General features: G+C 46.6%; 1 protein-coding gene across 1 annotated transcript in view; it reads left to right on the forward strand.

Moving 5' to 3' along the window:
• Window positions 1–414: 414 nt before the first annotated feature.
• The window catches only part of UBE2R2 (ubiquitin conjugating enzyme E2 R2), a 130144-nt gene continuing 108577 nt past the window's right edge, over window positions 415–21981 (forward strand). The window contains exon 1 of the mRNA XM_039474621.2: window positions 415–1200. Within this exon, the coding sequence (XP_039330555.1) occupies window positions 1024–1200 (177 nt within the window). The 5' untranslated portion in view covers window positions 415–1023. The remainder of the gene's footprint in view (window positions 1201–21981) is intronic.

The raw sequence follows: 21981 nt of genomic DNA on the forward strand, positions 1-21981 counted from the left end.
GGGGCCTGCAGCGATCAGGGCCAGTTCCAGGATGGCTGTGGAGGTCCCTGGATCCACAGGGGGAAGGGCGCCGAGAGCCAGGGGACCTGGGTTCCTTTCCCGGACACGGCTTTGGAACTGCGGCGTCCAGCCGTACGACAGTCACTCTGAGGCCACGGCTACCCCTGCGCCCACCCTCGGGCCCCGCTGCTTCTCGGCTCTTTATAGGCGGGGGACACGCGCCGGCGTCACAAAGCGCCGCGACCGCGCGGGAGGCCGAAAGGAGGCGTGGAAGCGGGAGGAGGAGGAGGAGGTGGTGGAGGAGGAGGGCGAAGACCCGGCGGGGGGGCGGGTGAGGGAGGGGCGCTCGCGCGCGCACGCGCATCGGGCCGCCAGCCGCCGAGAGCCGCCCCCTCCCGGCGTGCGCCCCTCCTCCCTCCCTCTCTGTCTCTCCCTCCCTCCCTGCTTCTCCGCTCCGTCGCTCCCGCGGCGCGAGGCGCTCTAGCTTTCCTCCTCCGCCGCCGCCCCTCCCCCCGCGCAGCCGCCGCCGCCACCGCCGGGAGACCCCCTTACGCCGCGCTCGCCCCGCGCGCCCTCCGGCCCCTGCGGCCCCCGAAGAGAACGAGAGGGCGAGCGAGCGCGGCGTTCCCGGGCTGGCCCGGTCCCCTCCCTTCACCATCGCCGGCCCTCCGCCGCCTTCCTCGGCTTCCACCTCCTCTCCCCCCCCCCAAGTTGAGGCCCCCTCCGGGGGGGGGAGGCCCGGGAACGGGACCGGCAGCGAATTCTCCTAACTCCGTCGACCCCTCGTCTCGCTTGGCCTAAGTGTGAGGGGAAGGGCCTGGCCCGGCCAGCGTCGTGTGTGAGGACGACCCCGGGCGGGCCCACGGGCCGTGTAGGGCCTGGTCCGGCCCGCCGGGTGTCTGAAGACCCGGGCCCGGTGCGGCCCGGCCCGAGGGCGAGCGGAGGGGAGGGGCCTGGTTCGGCCCGGCCGGTTAGTGAGGACTGGGGCCCGGGCCCGGCGCCGCCGCCGCCGCCGCCGCCGAGATGGCCCAGCAGCAGATGACCAGCTCGCAGAAGGCCCTGATGCTCGAGCTGAAATCCCTGCAGGAGGAACCGGTGGAGGGCTTCCGGATCACCCTGGTGGATGAGTCCGACCTCTACAACTGGGAGGTGGCCATCTTCGGGCCCCCCAACACCCTCTACGAAGGCGGCTACTTCAAGGTAACCCCCCCCTCCCGGATCCGGCCTCCGTGGCCGAGGCCTCCGCTCTCCGCAGCTTTTTGCCGTTCCTGGGGCCAGGAGTGTGAGCACGGGCGAGTGGAGGGGGCTCCTCACCTCGGCAGCCCCCTCCCCCATCCGTGGAGGCAGGAAGGCCTTGCTCGCCGAGTGCCTTTTCTTTGTCATGGGGGCGGGGGCGCGGGCGGGGGCGGGGGGGCCGGCTGCACCGGGAAATGGGAGAGCCTCTCTGGTTAGGGTTGTGGCTACGGGCGGAGGAGGCCGTCTTTGTTTCGCCGGCTGAGGGTGGGTGGAAAGAGCGGTGGTCTGTCTGTGCTTTCTCGTCCTCCCATCGCAACCCTCCCTGCGCCTGCTGGAACTGCCCCAGAGGGCAGGGTGACCTGCACCGACTGGATTGGACTTTTCTTTTTTTGGGGGGTGGGGGGGAGTGGGGGAGGGGTACCAGCCTGTCATTCCAGAAGCTGCCTAGTGCCTTGACATTTTGAGGATTTGTTGGGCTTCTTGGGTAGTGGTAGTGCCAACTTTGCATTCCAGTGGGCGTTGGTGAAGAATAGGACCCTAGGGGCGGCTAAAAAAAAGGGGGGGAGGTGTTCGCGTCGTCTTTCCATTATCCATTTGGGGAACTTTTAATTTAGCCCTCTTTCCGTTCCCATTCTCTGCTTACCTCAGTCACTGGTTCTTTCAAAATGCCCTTTGTCCTCACCGTGCCACCAAGTTTGCCAAGCTTTTTTTCTACAGGTAGAAATATCCACAGAGGGTGGAACGAGTCACATAGGGAGATTGATAGCTTCCCACTTTCAGAGACAAAATTGAAACCTGCTCAAGTGGTTAACTCTAGGTAAAGGGGTAGTCTCACAGATGACAAGTATCATCCGAGGTGATATGGCTTCTCTGGGTGGGTTGTATGGTTCCTTAGCGACCACAGACATTGTTTCTGTTGTTTTATATGGTTTTAGAACAGTGGTCATCATTCCAGAATCCAGTGATTTTTTTTTTTTTTTAACTCCAAGGTAGATAACTTGGAGATAATGAGTGTTTTGTTTTTACTTGAGTGTTTTTGCAGGAACTAATCACAGATTGAAAGTTTGAATGTTTTAAATGATGGGGGCAGAGACAGAGGAAATGAGTGCTTAGGAATCTGTTTAGTTTTATTTTTTTATTTCCAAAATTAAGTAAAATAGGCCAGTGAGTCAATTTTAGTTTGGAAGGGAGGGGTTATCTTGGCACAAGTTTTAAATGAGTATCTTAGTCATGTAGTTGTGATGTGTATTTTTAGGACTACCCAATTACTTAACTCTTGTTTTCTACCCTTCTAAAGGTGGAAACCTCAGTTTTAGGATTGAAATTAGGTCAACTTTGTAGAAGTTGGGATTGATACAGGAATGTTTAATATTCACTCAGTTACTAGGAAATGCACGTTTTTAGAATATTATATAAGAGCGGTACCCCTACCGACTGTTAGGCTTCATCTTTTGTGGTCAGCCTACACTATACTTTTCAAATACAGATATTTAAAATTACGAAGAAAACATGCAGGTTATTAGTAACAGTGGAAACTATTGGTGTGTTTATGTTGAAGCATATCCTATGTTGTCAAATATAAATATTTAGGCATACTGGAAAAATTATTTGTACAAAACAGAATATATGTGATGCCTTTTTTTAACAAAGCATTGTTTAGCAAAATCTGGCTAATGTTATTGGAATAAAGTTTATTTCCAAAAAGTGTTATTGTTTGGTACAACCAATATTTAAAGTAAATAAATGAGTACTAGTTAGAATAATTTCACTCCAATACAGTTGAAAACAACAGCAAAAAAAAAAAAAGAAAAGAAAAAAAAATTGTATACGAGAGAAAATAATGGGTTGCAAAGTGTAGTATTTGTTTGTAAGTCTGGGAAAAGAGTGTGGAGAACCCTGTTTGAAATAGGTAGTATGGAAGGATTCCCTGTGTTCATACACTGATTTAAGTTAAATGCTTCTGAACTTCAGTCCTTGTTTAGAAAGAATGATTTAATCTACTTTGCGTTGTTAGATTTCTTAAGTTTTGAGTGTTTTCACCTTTAATTCTGTCATGTATGAAAATTTGTAAACAGGTTTTACGGTTTTGTCTTATGTGAGAAGTTTGTTCAATTTTATTTTCTACTACTTTTTCCTTTATTATATGGCCTTTTATCCCATTAGTTCTTTATTTGAAAAAGGCTAATTTATGGTCATGAGCAGTTAACACTGGGGATATGCTTAAAAGCATTGTTTTTATTTCACTGCTTTTGTCTTAAGATAAGGCTTTTAGTGTGTTTCACTACAGCTGCAGTTAAAAGTTAACACAAAGCTTTCCCTACCATTCTACTCTTGTTCCTTATGAAATGTTAGTCCTTGAACATTTAGTATCATTTATTTTCAAGTTAAACTCTTTTCCCTTTTTGGCATAGTCATTTTTGAAGGCAGCAGGATTGCCAGTCATTCTTTACATTTTTCATACTGTAACTCCTTTAATTTTTACATATTAATAGGTTTCAAACTAATCTTTTTCACCCTGAAATAGTTTTTTTTTTTTTTTTTTTTTTTTTTTTTTTTTTTTTGAGACGGAGTTTCGCTCGTTACCCAGGCTGGAGTGCAATGGCGCGATCTCGGCTCACCGCAACCTCCGCCTCCTGGGTTCAGGCAATTCTCCTGTCTCAGCCTCCTTAGTAGCTGGGATTACAGGCACGTGCCACCATGCCCAGCTAATTTTTTGTATTTTTAGTAGAGACGGGGTTTCACCATGTTGACCAGGATGGTCTTGATCTCTCGACCTCGTGATCCACCCGCCTCGGCCTCCCAAAGTGCTGGGATTACAGGCTTGAGCCACCGCGCCCGGCACAGTTTTTTTTTTTTTTTTTTGGAGACGGAGTTTCGCTCTTGTTACTCAGGCTGGAGTGCAATGGCGCGATCTCGGCTCACTGCAACCTCCGCCTCCTGGGTTCAAGCAATTCTCCTGCCTCAGCCTCCTGAGTTGCTGGGATTACAGGCACACACCACCATGCCCAGCTAATTTTTTGTATTTTTAGTAGAGACGGGGTTTCACCTTGTTGACCAGGATGGTCTCGATCTCTCGACCTGGTGATCCACCCGCCTCGGCCTCCCAAAGTGCTGGGATTACAGGCTTGAGCCACCGCGCCCGGCTCCGCCCTGAAATAGTTGAATCTTGTCTCTTAACCACAGGATCTGCATTGGAGATTCGTGAGACCTGTATTTCACAGAATTTTTTGATTGATCCTGCTTTTGCTTATTTGATATCTCCAATCTGTGATTCTTAGCTTTGGGCCACATAGATGTAGGATGGGCAAAGATAGTTTCTTCTTTCCATTCTGCATACTGTACAATCTTTTTTGGCCTTGCTGTCTTTCTGTCTAGTTTCTTACGTTGCTACCCTGGAGCAAGTTAGAATTTTATTATGTTACTAGAAAAATAAATTGTTGATCAAGTCAGTAGCTAATGAAGACTTTTAACAGGTTCACCCCTTTTCATTTGAAAGGAACTTTTTCAGGCTCTTGCTTTGTCACCCAGTTTGGGGTACAGTGGTGTGATAATGGCTCACTGGAGCTTCTACCTCCTAGGCCAGGCGTCCCCAAACTACGGCCTGCGGGCCGCATGCGGCCCCCTGAGGCCATTTATCTGGCCCCCCTCCGCACTTCAGGAAGGGGCACCTCTTTCATTGGTGGTCAGTGAGAGGAGCACAGTATGTGGCGGTCCTCCAACGGTCTGAGGGACAGTGAACTGGCCCCCTACGTAAAAAGTTTGGGGACGCCTGTCCTAGGCTTAAGCAATCCTCTCACCTCAGCTTCCTGAGTAGCTAGTACTACCAATATTTGTTAAGTGAGGTGGGGTCTCACTATTTTGTCCAGACTAGTTTTAAACTCCTGGGTTCAAGAGATCCTCCCTTCTCAGCCACTCAAAATACTGGGTTTACAGGTGTGAGCCACCATGCCCGGCTGGAACTATCTTTTTAAATAACTCCTGCTAAGGACTGTAGCTTAACGTGGGTGCTTTAGTATTGACCCTCCTTGAAACTTTTGCATCATTTAATCCAAAGCATTATAGATGTGAGTCTAGAGTCAGAAAGAGTGCCTCCGTTATGACATGCTTAACAAAAATTTAAATGATACAGAAAGTTTAAAGTTTGCAGTTACCTTTTTATAGTTTTTTTCTTTTTTTTTTTTTTTGAGATGTATCACTTTGTTGCGAAGGCTGGAGTACAGTAGTGTCTTCTCAGCTCACTGCAACCTCCACTTCCTGTGTTCAAGTGATTCTCCTACTTCAGCCTCCCGAGTAGCTGGGATTACAGGCATGCACCATGACACCTGGCTAATTCTTTTTGTATTTTTAGTGGAGACAGGGTTTTGTCATGTTGACCAGGCTGGTCTTGAACTCCTGACCTCAAGTGATCTGCCTCCCTCAGTCTCCCTACTAGGAACACCTTTGTTAGACCTGACTTTTGTACTTTATTTTCTTTTTTTTGAGACTGACTTTCACTCTTGTTGCCCAGGCTAGAGTGCAGTGGCACGATCTCAGCTCACTGAAACCTCTGCCTCCTGAGTTCAAGTGATTCACCTGCCTCAGCCTCCCCAGTAGCTGGGATTATAGGCATGTGCCACCATGCCCAGCTAATTTTGTATTTTATTTCATTATTGTTGGTATTATTTTTGAGATGGAGATTCACTGTTGTTGACCAGGCTGGAGTGCAGTGGTGCAATCTAGGCTGACTTCAAACTCTAACTCCCGGGTTTCAGGGATTCTTCTGTCTCAGCCTCTTGAGAAGCTGGGATTACAGGCGCAAGCTACCATGTCCAGTTGATTTTTGTATTTTTAGTAGAGATAGGGTTTTGCCATGTTGGCCAAGCTGATCTTGAACTCCTGACCTCAGGTGATCCACCTGCCTCAGCCCCAAAAAGTGCTGGGATTACAGGCATGAGCCACCGTGCCTGGGCTAGTTTTGTATTTTTAGTAGAGACAGAGTTTCTCCATCTTGGTCAGGCTGTTCTTTTTTTTTTTTTTTTTTTTTTTTTGAGACGGAGTTTCGCTCTTGTTACCCAGGCTGGAGTGCAATGGCACGATCTCGGCTCACCGCAACCTCCGCCTCCTGGGTTCAGGCAATTCTCCTGCCTCAGCCTCCTGAGTAGCTGGGATTACAGGCACGCGCCACCATGCCCAGCTAATTATTTGTATTTTTTTAGTAGAGACGGGGTTTCAGCATGTTGACCAGGATGGTCTTGATCTCTCAACCTCGTGATCCACCCACCTCGGCCTCCCAAAGTGCTGGGATTACAGGCGTGAGCCACCGTGCCCGGCCGGTCAGGCTGTTCAGGCTGTTCTTGAACTCCGAAGCTCAGGTGATTCCTCTGCCTCGGCCTCCCAAAGTGTTGGGATTACAAGTATGAGCCACCGAGCCTGACCTACACTGAACTATATTAAGGAAACTCTTCAAAACTTTTTTTTTGTAAAGAGAGTGAGTCTCACTCTGTTGCCCAGACTGGCGTGCAAAGGTGTGATCATAGCTCACTGCAGCCTGAAACACTTGGGCTCAAGGGATCCTCTTGCCTCAGCCTCCTGAGTAGCTGGGACTGCAGGTGCACATCACACTGTTTCAATAAAAAAAAAAAAAATTTTATTGTATAGATAGGGTATTATTATAGGCCAGTCTGGTCTCAAATTCCTAGCTTCAAACAATCCTCCCACCTTGGCCTCCCAAAATGCAGGGTTACAGATGTGAGCTACCACATCAGGACATAATTTTTATTTTTATTTTTTAAAGATGGGATTTCACCATGTTGGTCAGGCTGGTCTTGAACTCCTGACCTCAGGTGATCTGCCCGCCTTGGCCTCCAAAGTGCTTGGATTACAGGCGTGAGCCACCACGCCCGGCCAATAATTTTTTTTTAAAGTAAGAGAATATGCATTATTTCCTATGCCTCATTTGTTCTGCAAAGAATGAATCTGTTTTCTGCCTTCCCTCTTCCCCCTAAAAAACCAAGCCAGCCGTATCCTAGGAATTACAGGTGCCTAGCTGGAATTACAGGTGCTTGCCTGCATGCCTGTCTAAATTTTGTATTTTTAGTGGAGGAAGGGTTTCACCATGTTGGCCAGGCTGGTTTTGAACTCCTGACCTCAGGTGATCCACCTGCCTCAACCTCCCAAAGTGCTGGGATTACAGGCATTAGCCACTGCACCTGGCTTGTTTAGTTTTGTCTTTAAGTTGCCTATCTAAATACCATAAAAGAGGATTCTTAGCTCATTGGCAGTTAACCCTGAAAAAAATACATAAACTTAGTTTATGCTTACCCACTTTCTCTGAGAGAATTATTCAATTTCTCGAAAGAATCCCTGTCTGAAAAAGGCAAAAAAATCATTTTCTTAAAAAATCATTTTGGCAGCTGGGCGTGGTGGCTCACGCCTGTAATCCTAGCACTTTGGGAGGCTGAGGTGGGTGGATCACCTGAGGTAAGGGGTTCAAGACCAGCCTGGCCATCAAGGTGAAACCCCATCTTTAAAAAAAAAAATATTTTGGCTGGGCTTGGTGGCTCATGCCTATAATCCCAGCACTTTGAAAGGCCGAGGTGGGAGGATTGCCTGAGGCCAGAAGTTCAAGACCAGCCTCGCCAACATGGTGAAACCGCATTTCTACTAAAAATACAAAAATTAGACAGGTGTGGTAACACAGTGACACATGTCTGTAATCCCAGTTACTCAGGAGGCTGAGGCAAGAGAATCGCTGGAACCCAGGAGGCAGAGAATGCAGTGAGCCGAGACTGTACCACTGCGCTCCATCCAGCCTGTGCAACAGAGCAACAAGACTCTGTCTCAAAAAAAAAAAAAAAAAAAAAATTTCAGCCCGACTCTACTAAAAATACAAAAATTAGCTGGTCTTGGTGGTATGCACCTGTAATCCCGGCTACTTGTGGCTGAGGCAAGAGAATTGCTTGAACGTGGGAGGTGGAGGTTGCAGTGAGCCGAGATCGAACCATTGCTCTCCAGCCTGGGTGACAGAGTGAGACTTAGTCTCAAAAAAAAAAAAAAGAGACAAAATTAAAGGCACTTTTATTCCCCCATTCTCTCAGTTAACTTTGAAAATACCTCTTAGGGCACTGCTGTCTCTTTTTCTGGAAGCTGAAGTTGTCTTGAGTGCTGGGTGAACTAAGGCAATGTTATAAATAGAAACACAGTTAAGGTCCAGCGATTTTGGAAACTGAAGTTTCACTTTCTGTTGTTTATTTTTTATTTTTTATTTTTATTTTTCGAAGACAGGGTTTCACCATGTTGGTCAGGCTGGTCTTGAACTCCCGACCTCAGGTGATTCACCCGCCTTGGCCTTCAAAGTGCTTGGATTACAGACGTGAGCCACCACACCCAGCCACTTTTCGTTGTTTCTTAGAAAATTTTTCAAACCAAATATGATACCTCAGTGTTTCATGGAATATGCTTTTATTCTGTTTAATTGATTCCAAGATGCATATTTTTCTACCTTTTAACTTGTTTTTAATTAAGAAATTTCTTAGATGTCTGGGCGTGGTGGCGCATGCCTTTAATCCCAGCACTTTGGGAGGTGGCAGGTGGATCTCTTGATGTCAGGAGTTTGAGACCAGCCTGGCCAACCTGGTGAAATCCCATCTTTACTAAAAATACAAACATTAGCCAGGCATGATGGTGTGTGCCTGCAGTCCCAGCTACTTGGGAGGCTGAGGCAGGAGAATTGCTTGAACCTGGGTGGCAGAGACTGCAGTGAGCCTAGATTGCACAACTGCACTCCAGCCTGGGCAAAAGAGTAGACTCTCAAAAAAAAAATTTCTTAGAATCCATGAAGTCTTAAAATGGCCATCAGCTCAGTGGTACTTATAATCTAGTTGTGAGACCATTTCATTGAAATCTTTTGGTAAATTTTTTTTTCTTTTTTTTGAGACAAAGTTTCGCTCTTATTACCCAGGCTGGAGTGCAATGGCGCGATCTCGGCTCACCACAACCTCCGCCGCCTGGGTTCAGGCAGTTCGCCAGCCTCAGCCTCCTGAGTAGCTGGGATTACAGGCACGTGCCACCGTGCCCAGCTAATTTTTTGTATTTTTAGTAGAGATGGGGTTTCACCATGTTGACCAGGATGGTCTCGATCTCTCGACCTCGTGATCCACCCGTCTCGACCTTCCAAAGTGCTGGGATTACAGGCTTGAGCCACCGTGCCCGGCTTGGTAAATTTTTTTAAATGCCAGAATCGCCGGGCTTGGTGGCTCAAGCCTGTAATCCCAGCACTTTGGGAGGCCGAAGCGGGTGGATCACGAGGTCAATAGATCGAGACCATCCTGGTCAACATGGTGAAACCCCGTCTCTACTAAAAATACAAAAAAAATTAGCTGGGCACGGTGGCGCGTGCCTGTAATCCCAGCTACTCAGGAGGCTGAGGCAGGAGAATTGCCTGAACCCAGGAGGCGGAGGTTGCGGTGAGCTGAGATCGCGCCATTGCACTCCAGCCTGGGTAACAAGAGTGAAACTCCGTCTCAAAAAAAAAAAAAAAAAAAGCCAGAATCAATGTCTTAGATTTGATAAAATAAGGATTATTTTTTCCTGGAATGAAGGATTTGGGCTCTAATTCTCCTATCTTTACCTTTTGTGTCAGGAAAAGTTTTTATTGAGGCATAGCAAGTTGTAGGAAAAGTCACTTCCATAAAGATAGTAAGTGAAAGTATTAGGACAATAATAACCTTAGAGTTTTTAAGAATGATTTTTATAAAAAATCTTTGTGCAGACTTTAAAATATAGAAATGTGAGGTGTGGACGTTACTGATGCATTTGTAAATGGCAAACAAAGCAAAGCTTTTAAAGCTTTAAGGCCAGTTAGAGCATTTTTCAACATAACCACTATCCATAATGTTAAAATGTTCTGTTCCATCTTTCCAACTTAGTATCAGTGGTCAGTTGGAGACAGGTGAGAGAGAAGAGACCATCCAGTAAATTAGTCTACCTCTGATAATCTAGGTATGGAAAAATAACAGTGAGGAAGAGGTATAAATTCAGAGTTTAGGACTACAGAATTCCATCTTGCTTAAAGACCATATTGAAAATGTCTAATAATTCTTTTATGTTTCTGAACTTCTTTTGAACTGCTTCACATACAGCTACAGCGATACCTGAGTTGGCCAGGTCCAATGGCTCACGCCTGTAATCTTAGCACTTCGGGAGGCCGAGACAGGCAGATCACTTGAGGTCAGGAGTTCAAGACCAGCATAGCCAATATGGTGAAACATTGTCTGTACTAAGAATAGAAAAATTAGCTAGGTATGGTAGCATGGGCCTGTAGTCCCAGCTACTTGAGAGGCTGAGGCGGGAGAATCCCTTGAATCCAGGAGGCACAAGTTTGGAGTGAGCTGAGATTGTGTGCCACTGTACTCCAGCCTGGGCAACAGAATGAGAATTCTGTCTCAAAAAAAAAAAAAACAAAAAACCCCAAAAACTAAAAAACTACAGAGATGTCTGAGTAAAATTGAACATCTTTGGTTGTGTTATATCAACTTTATTCAAGGCCAGGCATGGTGGCTCATGCCTATAATCCTAGCACTTTGGGAGGCCGAAGTGGGTGGATCACGAGGTCAAGAGATCGAGACCACCCTTGCCAACATGGTGAAACCCCCTCTCTACTAAAAAATACAAAAAAATTAGCCTGGTGTGGTGGCACATGCCTGTGGTTTCAGCTACTTGGGAGGCTGAGGTGGAAGGATCGCTTGAACCCAGGAGGCGGAGGTTGCAGTGAGCCGAGATTGCGCCACTGCACTCCAGCCTGGGAACAGAGCAAGACTCCGTCTCAAAAAAAAAAAAAAAAAAAAAATCAACTTTATTCAGTGAGAAATTGTAATTCAGAGATTATGCTTATGTACCTCAAAATGAGTTGATTCTGAAGTAAATGAAATGATAAATACGAAGTTGAATGACAATTTAGTTCACATCACCAAGGTTTGATGTTACTTAAATGATATTCCCTATGATAATTGGAAAATTCAGGTGTTGGAATACATATTTAAGATGGCAAGTGAATAGTCTACTTGGACCTTTATTTGATTTTTTTTTTTTTTTTTTTTTTTTTTTTTTTGAGATGGAATTTTGCTCTTGTTACCCAGGCTGGAGTGCAATGGCGCAATCTCGGCTCACCACAACCTCCGCCTCCTGGGTTCAGGCAATTCTCCTGTCTCAGCCTCCTGGGTAGCTGGGATTACAGGCACGCACCACCATGCCCAGCTAATGTTTTGTATTTTTTTTTTTTTTTTTTTGAGACGGAGTTTCGCTCTCGTTACCCAGGCTGGAGTGCAATGGCGCGATCTCGGCTCACCGCAACCTCCGCCTCCTGGGCTCAGGCAATTCTCCTGCCTCAGCCTCCTAAGTAGCTGGGATTACAGGCACGCACCACCATGCCCAGCTAACTTTTTGTATTTTTAGTAGAGACGGGGTTTCACCTTGTTGACCAGGATGGTCTCGATCTCTTGACCTCGTGATCCACCCGCCTCGGCCTCCCAAAGTGCTGGGATTACAGGCTTGAGCCACCGCGCCCGGCCTAATGTTTTGTATTTTTAGTAGAGACGGGGTTTCACCATGTTGACCAGGATGGTCTCGATCTCTTGACCTCGTGATCCACCCGCCTCAGCCTCCCAAAGTGCTGGGATTACAGGCTTGAGCCACTGCACCCGGCAGATTTTTTTTTTTTTTTTTTTTTTTTTTTTTGAGACAAGAGTTTCGCTCGTTACCCAGGCTGGAGTGCAATGGCGCGATCTCGGCTCACTGCACCCTCCGCCTCCTGGGTTCAGGCAGTTCTGCCTCAGCCTCCTGAGTAGCTGGGATTACAGGCACGCGCCACCATGCCCAGCTAAATTTTTTGTATTTTTAGTAGAGACGGAGTTTCACCATGTTGACCAGGATGGTCTCGATCTCTTGACCTCGTGATCCACCTGCCTTGGCTTCCCAAAGTGCTGGGATTATAGGCGTGAGCCACCACGCCAGGCCTATTTGATTTGTTTTAATAAAAAATACAAGTAAAAGTGTTTTGGTTATCAGACAGGTGTGGCGGCTCATGCTTGTAATCCCAGCACTTTGGGAGGCCGAGTTAGACAGATAGTTGAGATCGGAGTTTGAGACTAGCCTGGCCAGCATGTTAAAATCCCATCTCTACTAAAAACCCAAAAATTAGCCAGGCGTGGTGTTGTGAGTCTGTAGTTGCAGCTACCCAGGAGGCTGAGGCAGAAGAATCGCTTGAACCCAGGAGGCAGAGGTTGCATTGAGCCAAGATGGTGCCGCTGCATTCCACATTACAGCCTGGGTAACAGAGCCGGACTCTGCTTCAAAAAAAAAAAAAAGGTTTTGCTTATTGTCTTCCTCACCCCCCCACCCCCTGCCGTTCAAATAAAAAAATTAGCCAAACATGGTGGTTAATACCTTTGGTCCCGGCTACTTGGAAGGCGGAGGTGGGAGGATCACTTGCGTCTGGGAGGTTGAGGCTGCAGTGTGCCATGAGCATGCCACTGTCCTCTAGCTGGGTGACAGAGCAAGACCTAGTCTCAAAAATAAATTATTAAAAATAACTAACATAGGCTGGGTTCAGTGGCTAATGCCTGTAATTCAAGCATTTTGGGAGGCTGAAGCGGGTGAATCAGCTGCAGTCAGGAGTTTGACACCAGCCTGGTCAGTGTGGTGAAACCCCGTCTCTACTAAAAAGACAAAAATTAGCCGGGTATGGTTACTCAGGCCTGTAATCCCAGCTATTTTAGAGACTGAGGCAGGAGAATAGTTTGAACCCGGGAGGTATAGGTTGCAGTGAGCCGAGATCGCGCCGTTGCACCCCAGCGTAGGCAACAAGAGTGAAACTCTGTCTCAAATAAATAAATAAAATAAATTAATAAAATTAAAAATTAGGCTGGGTGAAGTGGCTCATACCTGTAATCCTAGCACTTTGGGAAGCTGAGGTGGGTGGATTACCTAAGGTCAGGAGTTCCAGACCAGCCTGACCAGCATGATGAAACCCTGTCTCTAGTAAAACTACAAAATTAGGCCAGGCAAGGTGGCTCATGCCTGTAATTCCAGCACTTAGGGAGGCCGAGGCGAGCAGATAATGGGGGAGTTGAGACTGGCCTGACCAATGTGGTGAAACCCCCGTCTCTACTAAAAATACACAAATTAGCCAGGCATGATGCCACATGCCTGTAATCCCAGCTACTATGGTGGATGAGGCAGGAGAATTGCTTGAACCCGGAAGGTGAAGGTCGCAGTTAGCCAAGATCGTGCTACTGCACTCCAGCCTGGGCGACAGCAAGACTCCTTCTCAAAATAATGAATAAATTAATAAAATTAAATTAGGCTGAGTGCAGTGGCCCATGCCTGTAATCCCAGCACTTTGGGAGGCTGAGGTGGGCGGATCACTTGAGATCAGAAGTTCAAGACCGGCTTGACCAACATGGTGAAACCCATCTCTGCCAAAAATACAAAATTAGCCAAGTGTGGTGGCACACACCCTGAATCTCAGCTACTCGGGAGGCTGGGGCAGAAGAATCATTTGAACCTGGGAGTTGGAGGTTTCAGTGAGCCAAGATCCTGCCATTGCACTCCAGCCTGGGCAACAGAGCAAGACTTTGTCTCCCAAAAAAAAAAAAAAAAAAAAAAAATGGAGTAGTAAACTATTTTAAATTTTGATGATTTCAGGTTTTGTCTATTAAATCTCTTTTTTTTTTGGAGACAGTTTTATTCTGTCACTTAGGCTAGAGTGCAGTAGAGCGATCTCTGCTCACCTCAACCTCTGCCTGCCGGGTTCAAGGAATTCTCCTGCCTCAGCCTCCCAAGTAGCTGGGACTACAGACATGTGCCACTATGCTGGGCTAATTTTTTTTAAATTTATTTTTTATTTTTTGAGATCGAGTCTCACTCTTTCCCCCAGGCTGGAGTGCAGTGGCGTGAGCTTGGCTCATTGCAACCTCCTCCTTCCTGGTTTAAGTGATTCTCCTATATCAGCCTCCTGAGTAGCTGGGATTACAGGCATATGCCACCATGCCCAGCTAAGTTTTATATTTCTTTCTTTCTTTTTTTTTTTTTGAGATGGAGTTTCGCTCTTGTTGTCCAGGCTGGAGTTCAGTGGTATGATCTCGGCTCCCTGCAACCTCTGCCTCCAGGGTTAAAGTGATTCTTCTGTCTCAGCCTCCTGAGTAGCTGGGATTACAGGCATGCACCACCATGTCTGCCTAATTTTTTGTATTTTTAGTAGAGATGGGTTTCACCACGTTGGGCAGGCTGGTCTTGAACTCCTGACCTCAGGTGATCCTCCCGCCTTGGCCTCCCAAAGTGCTGGGATTACAGGTGTGAACCACTGCACCCAGCCTAATTTTGGTATATTCAGTAGAGACAGGGTTTTACCACCTTGGCGAGGCTGTTGTTGAACTCTTTACCGAAAGTGATCTCCCCAGCCTCCCAAAGTGCTGGGATTATAGGCACGAGCCACTGTGCCCGGCCTTTCGTCTGTTAAATCTACTGGAAAAAAATTGAGTTTTAAAAAATTCTGGACTAATTGGATAAGAGAATGATAAATCATATTTCAGAAAGTTTTTTTTTTGGCTCAATCTCGGCTCACTGCAACTTCCACTTCCACCTCTCGAGTAGCTGGGGTTACAGGTGCCTGTCACCACGTCCAGCTAATTTTTTGTATTTTTAGTAGAGACGAGTTTTACCACGTTGGCCAGGCTGATCTTGAACTCCTGACCTCAGGTGATCCACCCACCTCGGCCTTCCAAAGTGCTGGGGGATTACAGGCATGAGCCACCACGCCTGGCCAAGATTTTTTTTTTTTTTTTTTTGGAGACAGACTTTCGCTCTTGTTACCCAGGCTGGAGTGCAATGGCGCAATCTCAGCTCATCACAACCTCCGCCTCCTGGGTTTAGGCAATTCTCCTGCCTCAGCCTCCTGAGTAGCTGGGATTACAGGCACGTGCCACCATGCCCAACTAATTTTTTGTATTTTTAGTAGAGACGGGGTTTCACCATGTTCACCAGGATGGTCTCGATCTCTTGACCTTGTGATCCACCCGCCTAGGCCTCCAAGTGCTGGGGATTACAGGCTTGAGCCACCGCGCCCGGCTTTTTTTGAGACGGAGTCTCACACTGTCACCTAGGCTGGAGTGCAATGGCAAGATCTTGGCTTGCTGTCATTTCCGCCTCCTGGGTTCAAGCAATTCTCCTGCCTCAGCCTCCCAAGTAGCTGAGACTACAGGCGTGCACTACCACACCCAGCTAATTTTTTTGTATTTTAGTAGAGACGGTGTTTCACCATGTTGGCCGGGATGGTCTTGATTTCTTGACCTTGTGATCCGCCTGCCTTGGCCTCCCAAAGTGCTAGGATTATAGTTGTGAGCCATTGTACCCGGCCAAGATTTTTTGTTAGTAAATTTATTTCTTCTTGTTCTTTTTTTGTTTTGTTTTGTTTTTTTGTTTGTTTGTTTTTTGAGATGGAGTTGTGCTCTGTCACCCAGGCTGGAGTGTAATGGCGCAATCTTGGGCTCACTGCAGCTCCTCTACCTCCCAGGTTCAAGCTAGCCTTGTTAACCAGGCTGGTCTTGAACTCCTGACCTCAGGCGGCCCACCTGCCTCAGCCTTCCAAAGTGCTAGGATTATAGGAGTGAGCCACTGCACCCGGCAACAAACTGGTTTAATAGCAACTTTACCATTAATTTAAGGTGAGAGTGGGAATGGTGCCAATATTCAGAAAAATAAAAGTCCAAGAATTTGGTTTTAGTGACATTGGATACTCAGAAATATGGAAGAATGGGGCAACTTAAGAGATGAGAAATTACCTAATGGGTACAATATATACTATTTGGATGATGGATACACTAAAAGCGCAGGCTTCACCTCTCAAAATATCCATGTAACAAAACTGCATGAGTACCCCCAAAATCTGTTTTTATAAAATTGGTTTTGGGATGAGAAATGGTGATCCAGTAGCTCTCAAATTAAGAGATGATAGAGGATGTTAAATTTCTCGATACAATATTGGTTTGCTCTTTTAAAATAATAATAATGACTTGATATTTTCCAAATATATTTAAGCACCATAGAAGAAACCTAAGCTTAGAGAAACATTCTTTGCAGTTTTCTCATTTGAGTCAAGTGGGTGGTATTTTTTTTTAAAATTATTTATTTATTTATTTATTTTAAGAGACAGGGTTTCACCATGTTGGCGAGGATGGTCTCGATTTCTTGATCTTGTGATCCACCTGCCTCGGCCTCCCAAAGTGCTGGTATTACAGGCATGAGCCACTGCGCCCAGCCATGGGTGGTATTTTTTAATCTCTATTACAGCATCTTTAAATCAGTGCAATAGTTTTCTTAATTTATTCTATATTTGGATATTTTTAGTAGAGACGGGGTTTCACCATGTTGACCAGGATGGTCTCGATCTCTCGACCTCGTGATCCACCCGCCTCAGCCTCCCAAAGTGCTGGGATTACAGGCTTGAGCCACCGCGCCCGGCCCGTAATTCTTTATATACCTGCCTTGCTGGTTGAGCACGGTGGCTCATGCTTGTAATCCCAGCGCTTTGAGAGGCTGAGGTGTAGGGATCACCTGAGGTTAGGAGTTTGAGACCAGCCTGACTAAAATGGTGAAACCCTTGTCTCTACTAAAAATGTAAAAATTAGCCGGGCATGGTATTGTGTGCTTCTTATCCCAGCCACTTGGTCAGCTGAGGTAGGAGAGTCAAACCTGGAAGATGGAAGTTGCAGTGAGCCAAGATAAGCCACTGCATTGGGAGTGAGACTCCCTTTCAAAGGGGGAAAAAAAAATCTGCTTTGCTAATTTGCTGTGTGGGCAGCTGGTATTTAATTTGAGGGATAAACTCCAAAAAATCAGATTGTGTGGCTCATTTAATAGCAAACATAGAAATTTGTATTTTAAACATTGAATGATTTCTACCTTGTTGAAAATAACTGTGATTCTATTTATAGTATTATTATAATTAATACTAAGAATTAGTAGGCCAGGCACGGTGGCTAACGCCTGTAATCCCAGCACTTTGGGAGGCTGAGGTGGGTGGATCACGAGGTCAGGAGATCGAGACCATCCTGGCCAACACAGTGAAACCCCATCTCTACTAAAATAAAAAAATTAGCTGGGCATGACGGTGCGTGCCTGTAGTCCCAGCTAGTTGGGAGGCTGAGGCAGGAGAACTGCTTGAACCCAGGAGGCAAGATGTAGTGAGCAGAGATTGCGCCACTGCACTCCAGCCTGGTGCCTGGCGACAGAGAGATACTGTCTCGGGGGAAAAAAAAAAAAAGTAGCTGCCGGTTGCGGTGGCTCATGCCTATAATCCCAGCACTTTGGGAGGCTGAGGTGGGCGAATCACGAGGTCAAGAGATTGAGACTATTGTGGCCAAAATGGTGAAACCCCATCTCTACTAAAAAAATACAAAATTAGCTGTGTGTGGTTGCGAGCGCATGTAGTCCCAGCTACTCGGTAGGCTGAGGCAGAAGAATTGCTTGAACATGGGAGGCAGAGGTTACAGTGAGCCGAGATTGTGCCACTGTCCTCCAGCCTGGCGCATGGCTACAGAGTGAGACTCTGTCTCAAAAAAAAAAAAAAAAAATAGAGTAGGCTGGTCCAAGTGCAGTGGTGTTTACAACTAACTGATCACAACCAGTTATAGATTGCTTTGTTTTGTATCCATTCCCACTGCTTTGTTGAAGTACCCCACCCCGTCCCCCACCCCCCCCAAAAAAAAAGAATTGGCAGTTACAAAAACTTGGAAAATACGTAGTAGTTCTTCACAAAAACAGACTGGTGGCTGGGTGTCCTGCCTCACACCTCTAATCCCAGGGGACTTTGGGATGTTGAGGCTGGTGGATCGTCTGAGCCCAGGAGTTAAAGACCAGCCGAGCAACGTGGTGAGACCTGTCTCTGCAAAGAGAAAATGAAACAATGGCTTAAATCGTAGGAAAAATAGATTTTTAAGTCTACTTGTAATCATACCTGATATATGTAATAAGGCAAAACAAAAAACCACAGTTTTGTTATTCAGAAGAATACTTTCCTTCATATGACTTAAGACTTTGTCTTTTTTTTTGGAGGCAGAGTCTCACTCTGTCACCCAGGCTGGAGTGCAGTGGCACCATGCACCATCTTGGCTCACTGCAACCTCCACCTCCTGAGTTCAAGCTATTCTGTTGCCTCAGCCTCTGTAGTAGTTGGGATTACAAGCCTGTGCCACCATGCCCGGCTAATTTATATATTTTTAGTAGAGATGGGGTTCACTATGTTGGCCAGGCTAGTCTTGAACTATTTTTTTTTGAGATGAAGTTTCCTTCTTGTTGCCCAGGCTGGAGTGCAGTGTTGCAATCTCTGCTCACTACAACCTCTGCTTCCCAGGTTCAAGCGATTCTCCTGCCTCAGCCTCCCAAGTAGCTGGGATTACAGGCATGTGCCACCATGCCTGGCTAATTTTGTATTTTTAGTAGAGACGGGGTTTTTCCATGTTGGTCAGGCTAGTCTAGAACTCCCGACCTCAGGTGATCCGCCCGCCTCCACCTCCCATAATGCTGGGATTACAGGCGTGAGCCACTGTGCTCAGCCAGTATATTTGCTGAATTAAAGGTATCTATTTATATTTTACTACTCAAATTGCCCTTCAACCATTGTATTTCATAATGTAATGAATGTAGGTGTTCTCAAAGTATACAATTTTGTAAATCTGATAAATGAGCCTTTTTGATGGTTGCTTTAATTGTGAATGAAATTTTGGTTACTTTGATGTCATTGGCCATTTAAAAAATTTTTTTTTTTTTGAGATGGAGTCTCACTCTGTAGCCCAGGCTGGAGTGCAGTGGCGTGATCTTGGCTCACTGCAACCTCTGCCTCCCAGATCCCAGTTCAAGCAGCTCTCGTACCTCAGCCCCCCAAGTAGCTGGGATTACAGGCACGAGCCACCATACCCAGCTAATTTTTGTATTTTTTAGTAGAGACGGGGTTTCACTGTGTTGGCTAGTCTGGTCTTGAACTCTGAACCTCAGGTGATCTGCCCACCTTGGCCTCCCAAAGTGCTGGGATTACAGGCTTCAGCCACCACACCCGGCCTTTTTAAATTAAAAAAAAAATTTTTTTTTTTGAGACAGTGTTACTCTGTCACTCAGGCTGGCGTGCAGTGGCAATCTCAAGCTCACTGCAGTCTGCCTCCCTGGTTCAAGTGATTCTTGTACCTTAGCCTCCTTAGTGGCTGAGATTATAGGCATGCGCTACCATGCCCAGCTAATCTTTGTATTTTTAGTAGATACGGGATTTTGCAAGTTGGCCAGGCTGGTTTGGAACTCCAGGCCTCAAGTGACCTGTTGGCTTCCCAGAGTGCTGGGATTACAGGCACGAGCCCCCCCACGCCTGACCTCATTGGCCGTTTATGATACTTAATGCAAGTTTTCTATACTTGTCCTTTGCCCATTTTCTTGTGGTGGTTGCCTTTCTTTTGGACTAGGATAAAGGCTCTTGTACATAAGAAGTCCTTTGACATAGTGTTGCATGCTGGAAATAATCTTTTTTCTATATGCCTTTTACTTTTATTGTTTTGAGATAGGATCTCACTCTGTTGCCCAGTCTGGAGTACAATGATGTGATTATGGCTCACTGCAGCCTTGACCTCCCTGGGTCAAATGATCATTTTACCTCAGCCTCCTGAATAGCTGTGACTATAGGCTGTGCTACCACGCCCAGCTAATTTTTGTTTTTGTTTTTTTTGAGATGGAATCTCAAAGGCTGGAGTGCAGTGGCGCTATCTCAGCTCACTGCAACCCATGCCTCCTGGATTCTAGCAGTTCTTCTGCCTCAGCCTCTCTAGTAGCTTTCAGGCATGTACCACCAGGCCCAGCTAATTTTTTTTTTTTTTGACATGGACTTCCGTTCTTGTTGCCCAGGTTGGAGTGCAATGGCACAATCTCGGCTCACCACAACCTCTGCCTCCTGGGTTCAAGCAATTTTCCTGCTTCAGCCTCTTTAGTAGCTGGGATTACAGGCATGCACCGCTACACCCCGATAATTTTGTATTTTAGCAGAGATGGGTTTTCTCCTTGTTGGTCAGACTGGTCTCAAACTCCTGACCTCAGGTGATTCGCCTGCCTTGGCCTCCCAAAGTGCTGGGATTATGGGCATGAGCTACTGCGCCTGGCCTGATACTTGTATTTTTTGGTAGATACAGGGTTTCACCATGTTGGCCAGGCTGGTCTTGAACTCCAGACCTTACATGATCCATCCTCCTCAGCTTCCCAAAATGTTGGGATTACAAGCGTGAGCCACTGTGCCCGGTCTAATTTTTTTTTTTTTTTTTAAGATGGAGTCTTGCTCTTGTTGCCCAGGCTGGAGTGCAATGGTGGGATTTTGGTTCACTGCAACCTCTGCCTCCTGGTTCAGGTGATTCTCCTGCCTCAGCCTCCTGAGTAGCTGGGATTACAGGTGCCTGCCACCACACCTAGCTAATTTTTATAGTTACAGTAGAGACAGGGTTTCACCATGTTGGCCAGGATCCTTGAACTCCTGACCTTGGGTGGTCTACCTGCCGTGGTCACCCGAAGTGCTGGGATTACAGGTGTCAACCACCCTACCTCGCCAGTTTTTGTATTTTAAGATAAGCCAGGCGTGGTGGCTCATGCCTGAAATTCCAGCATTTTGGGAAGCCGTGGTGGGTGGATCACTTGACGTCAGGAGTTCTAGACCAGCCTGACCAATATGACCAAACCCCATCTCTACTAGAAATACAAAATTTAGCTAGGTGGGGTAGCGTGTGCCTGTAATCCCAGTTACTCGGGAGGCTGAGATGGAAGAATCACTTGAACCTGGGAGGTGGAGATTGCACTGTTGCTCTCCAGCCTGGGCAAAAAGAGTGAAACTCTTTCTGAAAGAAAAAAAAAAAAAAAAAAAAAAGTATGATAGAGCTACATTATTCAAGACAGTGTGATATTGACTAAAGGAACAAAGAAAAAGTCCAGAAATACAGTTGCATGAATAAAGTCAACCTATTTTTTGAGACGGAGTTTTACTCTTTTTGCCCAGGCTGGAGTGCAGTGATACAATCTAGGCTCGCTGCAATCTCCTCTGTCGGTTCAAGTGATTCCCCTGCCTCAGCCTCCCGAAGTAGCTGGGATTACAGGTGCCCACCAACATGCCCACCTAATTTTTTTTTTGACGGAGTTTTGCTCTTGTTACCCAGGCTGGAGTGCAATGGCGTGATCTTGGCTCACCTCCCGAGTAGCTGGGACTACAGGCGTGCGCCACCATGCCCAGCTAATTTTTTGTATTTTTAGTAGAGGCGGGGTTTCACCATGTTGACAAGGGTGGTCTCGATCTCTTGACCTCGTGATTCATCTGCCTTGGCCTCCCAAAGTGCTGGGATTACAGGCGTGAACCACCGCGCCCAGCCTCCACCTAATTTTTGTATTTTGTATTTTTAGTAGAGAGGGTTTCTCCATGTTGGCTAGGCTGCTCTTGAACTCCTGACCTCAAGTGATCTGCCCGCCTTGGCATCCCAGAAGTGCTGGGATTATAGGCATGAGCCACTGCACCAGGAACTTCCAAAATTCAACCAAGGAAAAAAACGCAGTAACTCAGTTTTAAAAGTGAGTGAAAGTCGCAGGTGTGGTGACATGCACCTGTAGTCTCAGCTGCTCAGCAGGCTGAGGTAGGAGGATCACTTGATCCCAGGAGTCTGAGGCCGGCCTGGGCAATAGAGGAAGACCTAGTCTCTCAAA

This window comes from Saimiri boliviensis, chromosome 2 (genome assembly GCF_048565385.1).
Source record: "Saimiri boliviensis isolate mSaiBol1 chromosome 2, mSaiBol1.pri, whole genome shotgun sequence".
Lineage (NCBI taxonomy): Eukaryota > Metazoa > Chordata > Mammalia > Primates > Cebidae > Saimiri > Saimiri boliviensis.